At 23.6% G+C, this 18626-nt stretch overlaps 2 protein-coding genes across 10 annotated transcripts in view; one reads left to right on the top strand and one right to left on the bottom strand.

Annotated features, from left to right (window-relative positions):
- Nucleotides 1-18626, bottom strand: part of LOC122503810 (protein sprint) — a 324848-nt gene that overhangs the window by 12393 nt on the left and 293829 nt on the right. For 6 of the 8 annotated variants that reach the window (XM_043614518.1, XM_043614519.1, XM_043614525.1 and 3 more), the window contains 8 exons: nucleotides 15151-15335; nucleotides 14545-14723; nucleotides 13667-13747; nucleotides 10457-11067; nucleotides 7630-8356; nucleotides 4520-4990; nucleotides 3701-3845; nucleotides 2947-3176 (listed from right to left, as the gene is read on the bottom strand). In XM_043614518.1, coding sequence (XP_043470453.1) covers nucleotides 2947-3176; nucleotides 3701-3845; nucleotides 4520-4990; nucleotides 7630-8356; nucleotides 10457-11067; nucleotides 13667-13747; nucleotides 14545-14723; nucleotides 15151-15335 — 2629 coding nt within the window. The remainder of the gene's footprint in view (nucleotides 1-2946; nucleotides 3177-3700; nucleotides 3846-4519; nucleotides 4991-7629; nucleotides 8357-10456; nucleotides 11068-13666; nucleotides 13748-14544; nucleotides 14724-15150; nucleotides 15336-18626) is intronic. The other 2 variants (XM_043614520.1, XM_043614523.1) reach the window with 1 other exon arrangement.
- Nucleotides 1-18626, top strand: part of LOC122503812 — a 282660-nt gene that overhangs the window by 17372 nt on the left and 246662 nt on the right. The window lies entirely within an intron of this gene.

The raw sequence follows: 18626 nt of genomic DNA, 5'->3' as shown, positions 1-18626 counted from the left end.
TCAAAATGAAACCAAATAAAATAAAATCTTGAACGCAGTTACGATTTTTCAAGAATGTAAATAAAAATAATTACAAAATAATAACAATAACAATAATAGTAGTAATAATTCTAGTTAAGAAAAAGTAACAAATTGTTAGAAAAAATAATTAAATATTAAAATAATATTGTTGATTGAATTAAACTTTTTTTTTACTAGAATTAAATTTTAGAAAAACATTTTTTCTGGACTAAAATTAAATTTTAGAAAAATATTTTTTGAGGCTTAAGTTTTTAAAAGTTGATGTTAAATCGGGGTAAATTGTTATTTCTAGAAATTTTAATAAATACCATTTTTTATAGATATAATTAACTGTTAATTGAAATTAATTTTAATCATTTTAAGTCAAAAGTAATTGTAATAAATTATTTATATTCAAATGTTTTTTGGATTGAAGATGCTTTGTTTTTTAATTAAAGTTTATTATAATTAGGGGATTTAAAGGTGTTTGGTAATTTTTTCAAGCAAAAAAAAAAATGACAATTATAATAAATCATCTTGGTTAAGTACAGATGTTTTTAAATTGAAAATTCTTTGTTAATAAAATTCTTTTTCTTGAATTCAACAATGATAGATCGATTTATAAAGTCCTATGGATTTAATTAATTTTTTAGTTAATTTTACTAGTTGTCGATTAATTATTTAATTAATTACTATTTGTTGTTAATTAATTATATTATTAATTAATTACTACTCGTTATTAATTATATTATTAATTAATTACTATTCATTATTAATTAATTACTTAATGAAGTAATAATTGTTTAATTATTACTATTTAATTAATAACTTGTTTGATGATTGCTGCTTAATTAATAATTAAATCTGCTCTTATCTCCACTCTTTTGGAAAATAAATTTATCAACTTTTGAAAATTTTCTTCTTATTCTCTCCTATAAATCATTGTTTATAAACATTTATAAACTTTTTGCTAGCGTCTATTTGAGTCGCTAACTGATTTCCTCACCCAGAAAGAAGATATAGTTTACTCAGAGTCAACGAGACTTTTTTTTTTGTTTTAAAGAAATTTTATTTATGTCGAATACAATTTTTATTTAAAAGAAATAAATAATTTAGTATTCTCTGAGGCAAATGTACTTTTATTCAACCTAAATAAATTATATTTAGTTTAAATAAAACTTTTCTCTGTGTGTTGATCAAAATTTATTTATTTTTATAACTAATTTTGAACTTTTGAAAAAACTTTTTGAAACTTTTTTTAATTTTGAAATTTTTTTATAATTTCCTACATTAATTTTGAACATTTACAAAATTTTAAAATACTGTATTTTATTTTTATTTAAAAAGAACAAGAAAATTGTGACAAATGTACAACCAGAAGAAAGATATATTTGACTCAAAGCTAACTAAACTTTTTATTTGGTTCAAATAAAGGTTTTATTTATGTGAAATAAAATTTTTAATTAAAACAAATAAAATTTGGCTCTGAGAAAAATATACGTTTATTTAACTCAAATAAATTATATTTGGTTTAAATAAAATTTTTCTCTGGGTGTGCAGAGGAAAAAAACTCATTATTATCTCAGCTTCAAAAGATAAAATTTCTATATTGATTAAAATCTGAAATAGATTTAAATTTCAAATAGTTATATATATGTGTGTATATTATAGTGAAAAAGCAAATGCAAATCAGAACGTCGACTCTTTTGCGTTGCAAACGACAACTGTGATTGGAAGAGATCAATGCACGAGTGAACTGTGTGTAAAATAATTTACATTTACATATTTTCTGTATATACATACAACACAGAAATACATATTGTTATATCTCGATTAAGCAATTTTATTACTGCACGCATGCCAAAGAGAAAACGGCCAGGGGCATTAGTTCAAAAATTTCTCGATCTACCATTATTATTGACCTTATTTACATTTATCAGTGTTTTCATAATAATAATATATTCTTTTCATGATTAATACTTCCTAATCAGGTTTCCCATCGTGATTTTTTCACTTATATCTTAAATTTTTCCCTTTTTTAATAGGAAGTGCTAATGAAGATTATTATGCTGAAAAAAAGGGAGATTTTTTTTTTATTCATTTTGTCTTTTTTAATTATTATGTTCTTGTTCGATTAGAAAGTAGATCAAATTAAACGCGCCAGAGAGATTAATCATCACACGCTTCCTTTGTCGGTTTATAAGTCTTTAATTATTGCTTCTGCTTCTCTTTGTTGATTCTTCTACGCTCTCTTTAAACACGTGTTAAACATGAGTGCTTTATTGACACTGATGTTGAATTTTTTTTTTCTTCAACCTTCCGAGGTGCGTGATTTTGCAGTCTTTTTTATCCTTTAAAGAGATAATAAAGATATCGCCAAGCTAATTCAGTTTGATTTTTTATCATTTGTTTGTTCCTTTTGATGGACGGTAAATATTCAATTTAGACGGTATTTGATAATGAAAATAAAAAAAGTAGGGAAAAAAAAATTATTTACCACGAGCAATTGTTACGCAATTGATATAATAGTCTATTTTTTTAACCTTCTTTTTTAATTTTCATTTATTGAAGATATTTTTTTAATCTATTGAAAATAAATTGAAAATATTTTTAGTAAATTAATTTCTAATAAATAAAATGAATTTTAAAGTAATAAATAATTAAATATTAAAGTAAAAATTATGTTTAAATAAGAAAAATGATTTGATTTTAGAAATTTCTAATTCTTTCCTTTTTAATCTAAATCTAGATTGAATTTTTCTTTTATTGATTGAATTATATTTGACATTGAAGTAAATTTTGATTGGAATGATAAAGCAAAATATGAAAATTTTGTCGATTAATTTCCTGGTTGAAAATTATCTGCTTTTTATTGAGTGATAAATTTTTATTTTCTTTTCTTTTTTTTCCAATGAAAAGAAGGTACTAGAAAAATTGTTGACTTACATAAAAGGGGATCCAAACGTTCTTTGAAACTTTTATTTCTTTTGATTCTTTCCACATCACTCTCGTCTGTGTCCAACAATGTTTCCCACTCGGAAGGATCGTAAATGTGATCCCTTTTCGATTCGATTGTACCGTTCTTCTCATTTCTTTTCTCAACATTGTCGTAAGATGAATTCCTATCACTGTAAACAGATTCCGTTGTATCCGGTGGTTTCATCAATTCAGGGTACCTGCAAAATTGGAATTTCATTGTTGTTAGTTTTTTTATACTCGAGATTACTCTCTCTGTGTTGATTTTACTAACTCAAAAAATATTAGAAAGGCAGGAGAGATTGATTTAATCGGATTATTTTTTAGTTAATTAATTTTTTTAATTTTTGGTGTCTGGATTTTTATTTTATTTGTTTACCATTTTTTTCTTTTTTTTATTTGTTTTTTAACTAAATATATTAATTAAATATCAAATTAATTCAAATGAATAATTAATTGAAAAACAAATTCATATCATTATAAACAGGAAATTCTCTTGTTTTTCCATTTGGGATCTAGTTACTTCGCTCGGTCTATAAACCGAGTGGATAATTGGAATTTAATTGTTTTGTGTGTGGGATATTAAAAAATTTATATATGTATCAAATAAAAAAATATCTGCAGATTTCTCTGAAGTGATAGGAAATTGATTTTTTTTCTTTTTTTTTTTAAGAAAAGTATAAAAAGATAATAAATTGGTTTGCAAACATTTCTTGATACCTACCGCTGAAGAATGATACTCTGAACAGTTAAGGTGTTGCCAACGACACATTTATCACTTTCTTCATCCGGGAACTTTCCTGCCACGTTCTCAACACAGTAATTCGCATCACAATCGTAATCAGGTTCATGTTCCTCCGCATCGTTTCCTGCAATCACAGTACAAGAAAAATTTATTCCAATTTACGTGAAATTTTTTATTGTCTTCCAAGAGATGTAATTTTTTTAATTTAGTATTTTTCAGTGATAGATTTTGCGAAATTTGAATATGTATTAACAATTTTAATTACTAAAAATACTAAATATTCAAAATACAGACCATGGACATCGAATTTAAAATTTTAAATATATTCATTTTGGATAAAAACTTTTCACATAGGAAATAAAAAAGCTGCTCTTTTGACACTTTTTTCAAAACGAAACATTTTTTTTTTACTAAACAAAATTTAATTTCTCCACTTGAGAACGCCGAGATCGCCACTAGGTGGCGAGGAAGATGATTTTAACAACTGAACTGCTATCTAGCGGTGACCTTGGCGTTCGCAGGAATATTGAAAATTCCAATTATTAAAAATTCTAATTATCGAAAATACTAAATATTCAAAATACTGAATATTAAAAATACTAAAAATTAAAAATTTCGAATATTGAAAATACTAAATATTGAAAATTTTAAATAGTAAAAATAATAAATGTTATAGAAATTCTATAGATTTTAGAAGTTCTAAAAATAAAATTGTAAAAATTGGATTATTGTTAGAAATTTGTAAAATATGTTTTTCTTATACGAATATTCAAGAATATTAAGACACTTTTTTATTACCAATAAATTCCCAACTGGAATCCACGGTCCACGATGTGTCGGTAAAAAGTTTGGTCTTAATTTTCGGCGGCTGAACGGGTTTTGCCGTGGGCAATTTTTTTATTTCCCTCGTTCCCAAACGTTTTGCGAGATTATCGACTGAGGATGATATAAGTGGCGTTTTGTCTTCTGTTTCTTCATTCTCCTCCCAATCGATTGGATGCAGTTGATTCGCATTAATTCCCAATGGTGTTTGCAGCCATCCCGGTTCACTGTGGCGAAATTTGTTCGTTGCAGGATTATTTTTTGCACGCCTCCTCGGCACGATAATTACATTTTGCGTTATGGCATCGGCTGGCTCAGCGTAAAATGGACTGCCGTGTTTTGATTCCGGTGTCAAGGGACTATTGCTCTCTGATTTTGCCAAAACCAAACCTAATTTATTCCTCGGCGGTGTTATTGAATTTGGACTATTGAGCGAATTTGCGCTACCTGCAAAATAATTGTTTCAAAAGTTAGAAGGAATTAAAATTTTTTATGAGCTGCTTCTTTCAGCGGCGGATGAATGTTAAAAATTAGTTGCGGTTTTTTGTTTGATAGAATTTTTCCCAACATTTTGCTTGAAAAAGAATTATTTTTAGATCAGTTTTTTTCTGCTAATTTTTGGAATCTTTTCTTGATTTATTTTTATAAAATGCGACTTTTTCCACACTTCTTCCCGCACATATTGCAACAAAATACCACTTTTCTGGTGTAAAAAAGTGCGACTTCTATTTAGATTCTCTGTTTTTTTAGCTCATAAAACAGAATTTTGTTGCAGAATGTGAGATTACAATTCGTTAAATTAAATTTTTTGAATTTAGTTTTAATATGATTTTAAAAAATTTAATTTTGAGTTACATTTTTTAAAAAAACTTTATGTATTTTGTTATATGGGTTTTTTTAATTCACAACTTTCATTATTTTCTTAGACCCACAAATTTTTTTTGAATTTTTATTTTCCTTTTATAAAATTTTATTTTTACTTTCATTTTCACTTTGACAAGATTTAATTTTTCTTTTTATTTTCATTTTTATAGATTCTTATTTTCACTTTCATTTCCACTTTGATAGATTTTTAATTACACTTTTACTTTGAAAGATAATTATCAACTCTCACTCTCAAAGTGAAAGTGAAAATTAAAATTTATCAAGCTGAAAGTGAAAATGAAAGTGAAAGAAAAAATAATAATCTATGAAAGTGACAGTGAAAATAAAAAACTATGCAAGTGAAAATGAAGGTGAAAAAAATCAATTAAAGTGGAAGTGAAAATGGAATTGATAATGAAAGTCAAAGTAAAAGAATTATTTAAAAATTAAATTAAAAATTTCAATTCAATTTAGTTGAAAAGTTTTGCCTTCAATTTACTTTTCATTTAATGGATAAAAAAATTTCATTCGTTTCAGTATTTTTTAATTAACTAAATTTGTTTTATTTATTGGATAAAAAAATTTCGTTTGTTTCAGTATTTTTTAATTAACTAAATTTAATAACAAATGTAGGAAAACTTTTTTTATTTAAATATATCTAGAAATAAATTAAATATTTTCTTAGTTAAAGATTAATTTTTTAATATTAAAAGTTTAATTAAGAAACGAAAACATTTTTCATAATAAAATTAAAATCTGAACGAAATATAAAAAGGGACATTAAATTTTTAAATTCGAAAACTAATCAACTAAGTTTGAATTATGTCCATAAATTTCTGAACGTTCAAATAAACGAAATTTTATTATTTCTTCTTAAAAATTAAATTTTATTACAATAATTAAGTTGCATATTTAAAAAGTTATTTATAAAGTTTTTAAATGTTTAATTTTATTATTACGTCTTTAAAAATTTTGAACAAAATTTATTAGTTTTTAATATTTATTTAATTAGATTTCATTCAAATTCTATTATTTATTTATTTTTTCTTATAATAATATTATTGCATCACGTATTTCAAAATATTTTTTGAAAATATTTATAAAAAAATTGTTTCTAAAAAAATCGAGAATTTTTGAAAGTATTTATATCGTATAAATATTTCGTTCATTTGAACATTCAAAATTTTTAGAACATTTTTATTTTTGCTTTTTATTGCAATCGATAATTTTTGAAAATATTTATATCAATAAAAAATAATGTTTCTAAAGTTTCAAACGTTGAAATAAGCGGAGATATTCTTTTACTTCTTTTAATTTGTATTTTTTTATTCAAAAATTATTATGTAGGTATATAAAAAATTAGGTAATTAATTATTAATTATTAATTATAAATTAAACACTAAGTAAGAACTTGAATATTTAATGTTAACTTTAATTATTATTCTTTTCTGTATATAAATTTAAAAAAAAAATTTTTTTTTTAAATTTCTTTCATTTGAAATAATTGATTTCTTAGTTAATAATTAATTTTTCTAATTTACAGAATAATTTTTGTAATAAAATACAAATTAAATAAAATAAAACTATTTTTGTTCATTTGAATGTCAATTAGGATTTGAACATTCAAATGAAGGACATTTTTTTTTGTATTTAAAACCAAAACTGAATTTTATTAGAAAAAAAAATATATTTGCTAATTTAGAAATTGTCAATGAAGTTAGCGTTGTCACTCAGCGTTAAAAACTATTATTTGGGGTTTTTAGTGATAATAATGTCACTAATTTCACTTCTTTCATTCAATTTGAGATTTAAAAACCACCAAGACACTTTTTTAACCAAAAACCTTCGAAACAATTGTTTTATTTTTTTTCGATTTCGTGGAAAAAATTTGTTTTCGAACCTAAGCGTCGACGCTAACTTCAGGGACCTAACTAATTCCTCTTTGTAAGTGTTTAAGTTATTTTATTTTTGATTTTATTGTATAGTAATTTTTGTAAATATTTAAATGTAGCTGAAAAATATTCGCTCATTTAAACATTAAAAACTTTGGAAAAATTCATTTTAATTTTTTTAGACTTTAGGAGTATTAGTACTTATGCGGATGATTTCGAATTGTGGGAAAATTGATTCGTGTAGTCAAGTGCATTTTTTTATTTTTTCTTGTTGCAATAATCTCGTGTAAAAAGTGTAAAATCCCCCGTACTTTATATGAATACACTTACAAACTCTCGAAAGAAGATCTGGTTTCTTTCCAATTACCGCCTCCTCCAATGATCCACTGTCTGGACTCTTGGCTTCTAAAATTGGTTTGAAACTAGTAAACTCGGGACTAGTAACTTCCTTATAACTCAGCTTTTCATTTCCCACGGATTTATCATTACGAATCACAAGCCTTTCATTTCGTGGTAGAAGCTGATCATTATTAACCGGTGCTAGTCTTTCATTACAACATTTCTCCCCAGGTGTAATGACTCTCTCGTTTGTTGTTACTAAGCGATCATTCGAATTCTTGAGACGATCAATTTGAGAGTCAACGATTCTCGTGGAGGAAACTAGTGATTGTTGTGGTTGTGGTACAATTAGTCTTTCATTGGGACACCATGTGGAATGATTCGATTGATCTGTCGTATTCCAAATGTCCTCATAGTCGGATATTTTGTCGCCCGGTGAACTTCTGTAATATGATTCGAGAATATCCGATTCCTGATAGTGTTGAGAATTTTTTCTCGCGTCACGATCCCTTCGTCGTTTCGATTTATTTGTACCCGAGGGTGTTGTTGGCGACAGGATGCTTGGCGCTTTCGATGAGACTAGTTTTGATGCGGGTGATAGAACTGGTGTTGTTGGTGATAATGCAGATTTTGATGAGAGATTCGATGATAGGGATTTTGTCGATGTTCCACTTTGTGGTGACAGTAGAGATGAATTTGGATCCGATGGTGTGTTTTGCTGTTTGAAGAAACGAAAGAAATTAGTTACTTATTTATTTACGAATTTTGTTTAGTTATCATTAAATTAATTAATTAGCAATTAATTTTTTTTTTTAATTTTTCAAATAAATAATGTTGGAAAATTATTCAAAGTTTTTAGCAATTACAGGCCTCAAAGTTACGCGATTATTGATAACTTTTTGACACTTTTTTCACCTCGTACAACTATTTAACTATTATTTTTATAAATTTGTTACTACTGACACTTATTTCGTTAAAAAAAACCACTAAAAACTATTTCTTAAACTGAGATTTTAAATATCAATTATTTATTTAGCGAAGAAATTAATTCTAAGACTCTAAAAAACTGGAAGAGGATAAAAATATCGAAAAGGAAAGTTAATAAAAAATTGAAATCCGTTTATAGTATTTGTCAAACTTTCTATATTAGATTATAAATAATTATAGAATTACGAATATTGACGAACATTTTGAGATTCAATATGGAGATGTTACTCTCCACCTGCGAACGCCAAAGTCACCGCTAGATGTCAGTTCAGTTGATAAAATCAGCTTCCTCGCCATCTAGTGGCGATCTTGGCATTATCAAGTGGAGAAAATTAATTTTTTTTGTGAAAAATAACATGACTATTTTTTAAACTGAGATCATATAAATGTCGGTTTATTTATCAAATAAATTAATTTCAACACATATCCTCAAAGTTTCGAACGTTCAAATGAACGACGATATTTTTATCCAAAATAAATATAATATTTAAAATTTTTAATTCGCTGTTGTAAACAAAATATGTTTATTGCACTGAAAAAAAAAATTATTTGATTCAAATCACTGTTTACTTGACTATTATGAGATACAATTTATTTGATTTAAATAAAAATTATTTGATTCAAGTAAATATTTATTTGAAAATTGAGAAGTAATTGGTTATTCGAATGAAATAAAATTTTTTTCACTAATATAAATAGTAAATATTTATTTTATCTTGTGTAATTTTTTACATAGTGCTAAATAACAATATATTAAAATTAAATTGAAGTAGACGCAAAATCAATAAATTTTCATCATTTATAAGAATTTTTTTTCTGAATCTGCTAAACTGTAATAAAAATACTTATGCCAAATTTATTAATTCGTATTTTTTTATATTTATTCTTGTAAAAAAAATTTCATACATAAAGAAGTCGTAAATGTTGCAAAATCCTCTGGAAAAAAATGTTGTTGAAAATATTATGAAACTTTTGATACAAGAAAAGTATGTTTTATTTTTTTTTTAAATAAAATAAAATATTTAGAAAATATTATACACAATTTAATTGAATTATTTAGTTAAATGAAAATTTTTTAAAAATATTTATTTCGAGGAAGAAAAAAGAAATTTATTTTGAGGAAGAAATTACATAAATATAAAATTTTGATATTTGTTTTGTAGCTGATGATAAGATTTTTTTAATTTATTTAATTAGGTATTTATTTAATTATTTATTATTTTTTGGTAAATAAATAATTATAAATTCTTGATTGTTTTCTTCAGTGAATGTAGAGAATGAAAAATGTCAAATATGACAAGATTTATGCACATTCTATTTTATTATTGTTATTTAGCGTTCTATAAAAAATTAGAGAGGTAAAAAATATTCAAATTGTAAAATAATAAAACAAATAACATTGTGACAAGTGGCTTTTAGTAAACTTTTTGAAAACTAAATTATTTAATTTTTGGGGAGTTTTTAAAAATAATGCAATAAACAACATGACTAAACAAAAAAAATAAATAAATAAAAAACTATACATAAAAAATAAATAAATTTAAAATAAAAATTAAAAATAGAGTTTATATATTATTTTTTCGAAAATAAATTTTAGAAGAAGAGAGAGAAAAAAGCCAATTTATTCAAGTGACTAGCTTCAACTTGAAGAAATCAACCAATTATTTCTATTCTATTTCTATTCTATTTTTTTTCGATTCGAAATTAGGCAATTTATTTCGAAGAAATTATTCAATTAAAATTTATTTTCTTTAAAAAAAAATGACTATTTTTTTCTCTCTTCCATATACTTTAGAATTTTTATTATATTTTATTGATAGTGAAAAATTACCTGCGATGAGGAGACATCATTATTCTGATTGACGTTGAAGGTCACTGTTGTCGTGACCGTGAAATTACCTTGACTTTGACTGATCCCTGGCTTCGCCCATCTTGGCGGTGGTGGTGGTGGCGATTTAATAATCTGTGTCGAACTCTGATTGTTGTCCATTAAATTTTTATTCATTTCCGGTAGGATGGGCGAATTTGTTGTACTCGAGAGATTATTGAAATTCGCTAAATTCTGATGGAAATTTGACGATGCTGAATTAATGGAGAATTTATTGATTCTCGTGAATTCGGAATTTATTGTTTTACACGTTTGTATTTCGACGCTTTTTGTTTTTCCATTAAGTGTACTCGATTCCATGGGACTAAGAACATTATTCTCTACGTTATGAATCACAGGCGAGGGGCAGCGTACACTTTGAACCAAATTGGGCGAAATAAGCTTTTGAGATAGCTTTTCACTTGGGGAAAGTTTCTCGAGCCTATCTTTTTTGGTATCGAATGGTTCATTAAAGGTCGTTAGGTTTAAAGTGTTTGGCGGTGTTGGCCTCGGTTGACGTGGCGGTGATGAGGCGAATGTTGACGTTGTCACTGTACTCGTTGGTGATGAGCCTCCTGAAATAAGAAATTAGAATCAAATTTTGCAATTTTTAAGAATATTTTTGATATCTTCGCTCTAAATCTGAAGCAGTGAAAAAACGCCCACAAATTTAAATTAATGGAAATTTTTACTGGAACTTAAGAACAAATTATAACATTTTTAAATAGTATAGTAAAATTTTAGTGAAAATTAAAGGAAATTTTCACTAATTTCAATAAGTGGACGACTTTTCACAAATTCAAATTTAAAGAGTTGAAAATTATTAATTAATTCAAGCAACTTTTAAATTAAAAAAAAGTTTCCTTAAATTCGACTTTTTTTAACTTTGAACTGATCATGGTTAATTTTACAGGCTTCGCACTCGATAATAAATTTTAAAAAAAGTAACTTGAAGACTGAAAAAAGTAATAAAAAAGTACACTGTTAGAAAATTCTGTTGTGATTTTACAGCAAAAGTACAAGAAACAATTATCCATCAAAATAATATTGTAATTTTACTTCACTAAAGTGCTGTAAATTTACAGTATACCATGTATTTCGAAAATATTCCCTACTATTAATTCGGAAATTCTATCATTTGAATATTTACATAAAAAATCAAAACTGTTTATATTGTTTTCTGATATGTTATAATAAAAGTAAATTAACTAAAAAAAAAGTTTTATTAGCATTTTATTATCATTATTACGGAAATGCGACGCCACGATTGGAACCCTTAGTCGTATATAGTGTTGTCTATCTTGTATGGAGCCATCAACCTTGGGAGCTGCGCCTAGACGCGCTCGACCAAGGGAGGCTATGAAAGTCTCTTGCAAAGTATTATGTATATATTGTCCCGACGCGAAATAGTCATTATAATAATCAAATTATTTATTATATGAATGTTGAATGACTTTTCTTCGATCGACAGTTAAAAATGAATTAATTTAATGTAATAATCGCAAATTAATAAGAAATAAAATATTATCTTTTTGTCAAATTATAAAAATTAATGTTATATTTATTAAAATTATACATCTCCGAACTAAAGTAAAGTTAAATTAAAATTTTGCATAAGACAAAAAATAAAAATAAACTAAATTTGTTACAGTATCAAATATAAGAAACATGTGTACCATACTCTATTCTTCTTTTCAGTCCAAAATTATTCACTAATACTAAAATGCAATATAATTAAAAAATAGTTTTTATTGAAACTATTTTTAAGCTTAAAAAATGATTCAGCTATACTTTTAGGACTTAAAATCATATTCTTAAGGTTAAAATTCAGTCAATGCTATAGTTATAATGTAAAAAACCTCAGCTAAAATCACAAAATGAATATCTGTAAAATTCTTTGAGTTTTATACTGTGATTTCGCAAACAATTTACTGTAAATAAAAAGTACAATTTTTTTTGCTGTGAATTATTCAAATACAATGAAATTTTGCTGTATTTGTAAGGTTTTACTGTAAAAATTACAACATTTTTGTGAATTTACTACATTTATGTGTTATTACAGCAAAAACTGTAAATTCACAATATGTTTGTACTGTAAAGTTGCTGTAAAATTACAGAAATTTCTAACAGTGTATCTATCGAAAAATTAAATTTGGCGACGAAAAACTCGTTTTAGTTAATTTACGAAAATCATAAAAATTTTAGTCTATATTTTCCTGATTCTCATGAAAAATATTTCTTTTTTCTTATTCATGTAGTAACTTCAATTATAAATTTATAAATTTTTGTAAATTTCAATTTTTTTCCAAATTTTTGGATAGAATTCTTCAAAAATACGATTGAATTTAAAAATAATATTTAATTTAATTACTTCCAAAAATTCAAGGTGCCTATAATATAAATTTTTAATACTTCAATATTTATTTTTAATATTTAATTATTGTATAAAATTTTAATTAAAATTAATTTTTAAATCAATTTTTCATTTCATTTCATTTCATTTATTATAAACGGGTCTTATAATTTTCTTATTAAAAAGTTCATACGAGAATTCAATTATTTATTTTTTAAAATTGAATTCTTAAAAAATAATTTTACCAAACTTTTTGAAAATAATTGAATTCTTTCGAAGAATTTTAATAACATTTTTAAATAATTGGATTTTTTGAGAAATTCATTTAAAATTGTATCTATTAAAAATAATTCAAATCTTGTGAAGAATTTTATTACTTATGAAAATAATTCAATTTATCCAACGAATTTTATAAGAATTTTTTTGAATAACTGAATTTATTTGAACAATTTTATTTTTTGTAGGTAAAAAAATTCAATTTCTGGGAAGAATTTTATTAAAATTTTCGAGAATAATTTATTTGTTTAATTATTATTTAACAATTTTAACGGAATTTGAACTTTTTGAAGAATTTTTATCAAATTTTTAAGAATAATTGCAACAAAAATCAGAAAATAATTGTATTTATTGAGAAATTCATTTAAAATTGTATTAAAATAATTGAAATTCTTTCGAAGAATTTTATTAAAAATTTTAAATCGTAAATATTAGGTTTTAGTACTTAGATGAGTGCGAAACCTGATTTTAATGAATTATTTAATTATGATAAATTTTTATTAACTTAATGTAAACGATTTTTATAAGTTTTGATTTATAATCACCTGTATCGTGAGAAGAAATAGGAGCTAAATTGAGTATAATACTTTCAGACGTGGGAGTTGAGATAATGTTGTTATTGTTGCCTAAAAATATTAGTCAATGGTTAAAACTTGTATAATGAATATAATAAATTTTGTAATAAATAATGTAATATAATTTCTAAATTTAAAGTAGTTAAAAATATTTTAGTTAAATCTCAGCTAACTTTTTGTTTTATTAATTACTAAAAAAACTAATTATTAGTAAAAGAAATTAATTGTTAATAAATAATTAACTGTAAAGAAAATTATTTTTCAGTACAAAAGTAAAATATATTAGTAAAATTGTAACTGAGTACAGAAAATTAATCATTAGTACAAAAATAAATATTAGTGAAGTAACTAAGTAAAGAAAATTATTAGGTATTAGTACAAAAATAGTTTTTAGTAAAAATACTTAAGCTGAGAAAATTAATTATTAGCTATCTAAATCTAAATTAGTGAAAATTAAAGCACTAATTAGCAGTAGTAAGAAAATTCACTAATTTTTAGTAAAATAATATTTTATTTTACTGTTCTAATTTTTTTTCTAAATTTTTAGTGAGAGAAATTACTAAAAATTAATAAAAATTCTGATTATATTGTTAATTAGTGATTCAATTTTCACTAATTTAAATTTAGAGGAAGAAAAATATAATTTTCAATATAAAACAAAAAATTAATAAACTGAATTGAAATTTTACAATTTGTGTTGTTGTTGTTTTGTGTGTTGATCAATAGTAATATAAATAAATTATAAAATGAAAAGTCAAATTTCACTAACTTAATATTAATGCAATTAGTATTTCAATTGACGCAATTTTTCATTTTATAATGAATAATTATGAAAAATTGAAACATACCGCAATGAAAACTGCTCAAACTCGAAGTATTACTGCTTCCACTTTCTGGAGGTTTTGGATTTGCCATTGGATACCTCCAAAATTCCTGTCCTAATAAAGCAAGTGACGAGAGTTGTTGTCGATTTTTTGCCTCCCTCATTGCTCTTGGAAGTGTCAATTGAACTGGTAATTCGTCACTGCTTACCAAACAATTCAAATTAGAATCATTCATTGAAATTATTATTTCTATTTAAATTCTGTTAATTCTATTTAAATCAATTTAAATTGTTAGCCTCAAAATTTTTAATTAGCCACAATTGGTGCTGATTTGATGTATAGTGATTGCTTTTTTGTTTTTTAATCAGTTCAATTTAGTAATAAATAAAAAGAAATAAAATAAATAAAAATAATTATTTTCTAGATATTAATTTATTGGTGAATTTTAACTATAATTTAGAAACAAAGTCAGTCATTAGTTTTTAGTTAAAATTTTAAAAAATTTTAACTTTTTTAAGTATATTTTATATTTTAAATATTAAAAAAATATTTTGAATTATTTTTTATTAAAAAGTAGTATAAAAAGAAAAGTAGTTTTCTCTTTTTCATATATAGAAAAATATGACTCACCAACATTGAGAGTAGTGAGCGATGAGAGAAGGGATATTGTCGAATCTGTTTTCACTTGTTTCTAAACTGAGTTTTCCTTTGTTAGATTGAATGAGGTAATGCTCGATATAAGGTCCCTTTCCAGGTGGAAGTCTGACGGAAAGTGCCATTGTGTCGCTTTGACTGGATTGTCGAACGACGAAATTCTGTAAAGAAAATGGAAAAAATTTTCAAACCAAAATTACATTTTTTCAAATTTAAATTCAGATTTATATTTCATATTATTTATCTACAGTTTCTTGTTAGCAATTTTAAATATTTAAAAATGTAATTATTATTAATTTAAAAATAAAATAAATAATATAGGTAAATTAATTATTGATAATATCAATGATTATTAGTAATCATAATTTTAAACAATAATAACTTATTGCTAATTTTTTGTACAAAAATTTTAATATTTTTTACTAATATTATTATTTTTTAAAAATTCTTGTATAAAATATTTATACTCTTAGAAAATAGTTTAATTCAAGCATAAATAGTCTATTAAAAATAGTCGTGATTTTTTCAGTTCAATAATAATTACCAAAAAAATTATTGAAAATGAACAATAATAATTAATAATAATAAAGTACATGTTCCGATAATCTGTTAGCAGTTTGAAGTTAGTTGTTGTTTGTTTTTTTGTTTCTTAACTTTTTTATTATAATTTTTCTTTTCAAATATTTTCAATTTTAAAATTAATGTATTGAAATTTGAAAATAATCGAATTGTTGCAAAGAATTTTATTATTTAGAAAAATAACTGAATTCTCACGAAGAATTTTATTAAAATTTTAAAAAATCTTAATTAAATTCTTTTGAAGAATTTTTTTGAATCTTTTTTAAACTAATGGAGTTTCTTTAATAATTTTAATTTAAAATTTTGAAAGCAATTGAATTTTATGAAGAAGAATTTTATTAAAATTCTATTGAAAATAATTGAATTCTTGCGAAGAATTTTACTATTTATAAAAATAATTGAATTGTTCCGAGAGTTTATTAAAATTTCAGAAAATAAATGAATTTTATATTAATATTTGAAAATTTTAATTCTTTCAAGGAATTCTATCAAAATTGTTTTGAAAATAATTGAATTCATGCAAAGAATTTTACTATTTATAAAATTAATTGAATTTTTGTGAAGATTTTACTATTTAAAAAAATAATTGAATTCTTTCATGAAATTTTATTAAAATTTTTGAAAATATGAAGAGTAATAACTGCAAACAACATTCAAGTAAATATTTAATTGATAATAGTCAAGTAATCGGTTGTTTGAATTAAATTAATTTTTTTCAGTGTATTATTATTATTATTATTATTATTATTATTATTATTATTATTATTATTATTATTATTATTATTATTATTATTATTATTATAGGCCAATTTTTATAAAAATGTAGATTTTTATTTGAGTATTAAATGGTATTTGATTCAAATACTGTAATTATTAGTTTAAATAATATTTGATTGACTCGAATAAAAATTATTTGATTCAAGTAAATATTTAATAGATAGTAATCAAGTAATCAGTTATTTGAAACAAATAAATTTTTTTTTCAGTTTAATAATGAAAATAAGAGTAACTTTTTAATTACTTTGAATAATATTTGTTTAAGAAAAATAACTACCGATTGACTTTTGTTAATTACTTTCAACTTTCAAATTGATTCTGTGTGTTTAATTAAATAAGTACCCCATCAGAAACTTTGCTCGAGATCTTTTTGCATTGTGAATGAAATTTTTCCCTGATAAATTGAACTTTTGCTGCGAAGATTCAAAGTGTTTTTGTATAAACAATATTGTTTCGATATATAGTGGAGTTCATTTGTTTTTCGCGTTTGTTTGTTTGTTTGTTTTTTTAAATAAACTTGGCCCAAACTCTTTTTTTCTGGGTGGTGGTGGTGGTCTCATTTCTTGATTGGAAAGAGTAATTACGAAAAGCATTGTTTTTTGACTGTGGAGCATTTCTCTCTTTCTCTCTCTTGCTTGGGGATTATAACAATTGTCGAAGCCGGAAAACAATGAATACAGGGAACAATACACCGACAATGCCTCACCTCATCCGTAGGCATTTCTGCGCTGATTACGATGGCTTTTTGTGCTTACTTAGTGGAAAAATGTGTGTATATATATGCAAAAAAAAATACACTGTATGCACACACTTTATATGTACACGAGTTTTCACTTTTAAAATTAGAATTCTGGTTGGAAAAAGAAATATGTTGAAAAAAACGTATTGTTGAAAAAATGTAGGTTTATAAAAGTGTACAGTGAAGAAAAATTTATTTGATGCAAGTAATTGATTATTTTCTAATTGATTATTACATAAAAAATGTAGGTTTATAAAAGTGTACAGTGAAGAAAAATTTATTTGATGCAAGTAATTGATTATTTTTTTATTATATCCAAATAATCCAAATTCAAAAAATTAAATTTTGTCAACAAAAAATATTGTTTTCTGAGTGAAAAATATTTTTTTCTTACAATCGTTGAATCATAAACGTTGTGAACTTGACCGACGTTAATTCTTTAAAATGTTGAAAACTAAATTCTTTTCTTTTCTTTCAAAATACAAAATTGTGACTTTTGTTTTGACTGTCCATCATATTTTTCCTTAATAAATGACTCAATATTATTGTAAAAAAAATTTTTTACTTGAAGAAGAAACAATTTTAATTTCCGTTAAAATAAATTATGATTCACCAGTTTTTAACGTTCAAATGAAGGAAATATTTTGCTAATATAAATGTTTTCAAAAATTACTGCCTCCAATAAAAATAAAAAATCAAATTTTGAAATTTTATAATAAATTTTTTTGATAGTGACACAAATTTATTTTAATAAAAATTTAATTTGAAGAAGAAATAAATAAGTTTCGTTCATTTGAACATTCAGAAATTTTGGATAATAAATTCAAACGTTCATATGAACCAAATATTTTTTCAATATAAATATTTTCAACTTTCAAAAATTACTCACTGAAATAAAAATCAGAAATCTTTAAAAAAAATTCGCTTAACAATTTTATATAAAAATAATAAAGATTAATAAAATAAATTATTCCTATGATTTGTTGAATTCTCCCTTCTCTCTAAATTTGAATTAGTAAAAATGTTTACTAATTGGAATTAGTAACTGACTTCTTGCTTTTAAATTAGTAAATTATATTAATAAATTAGTAGGTAGAAATTACTATTTATTAGTAAAATTTACTAATTTTAAATTTTAAAAACAAAAAGTTAGTCACAAATTCAAATTTTAGTAAATATTTTTACGAATTCAAATTTAGAGAGTTAAATAAAATAAATTGTAGGATTTGAACCAATTTTGAAGCCTTGACTTAAATTAGTAATAAACTCGACATAAAAATTATTTGATACCAGTAAATATTTATTTGACACAGACTAATAATCGTTTATTAGTAGTAAATACATTTTTTTCAGTGCA

Source organism: Leptopilina heterotoma, unplaced genomic scaffold (genome assembly GCF_015476425.1).
Source record: "Leptopilina heterotoma isolate Lh14 unplaced genomic scaffold, ASM1547642v1 Lhet_27, whole genome shotgun sequence".
Taxonomy (NCBI): domain Eukaryota; kingdom Metazoa; phylum Arthropoda; class Insecta; order Hymenoptera; family Figitidae; genus Leptopilina; species Leptopilina heterotoma.
The sequence above is the reverse complement of the archived record's forward strand: the minus strand, read 5'-3'. Positions and strand labels throughout refer to the sequence as shown.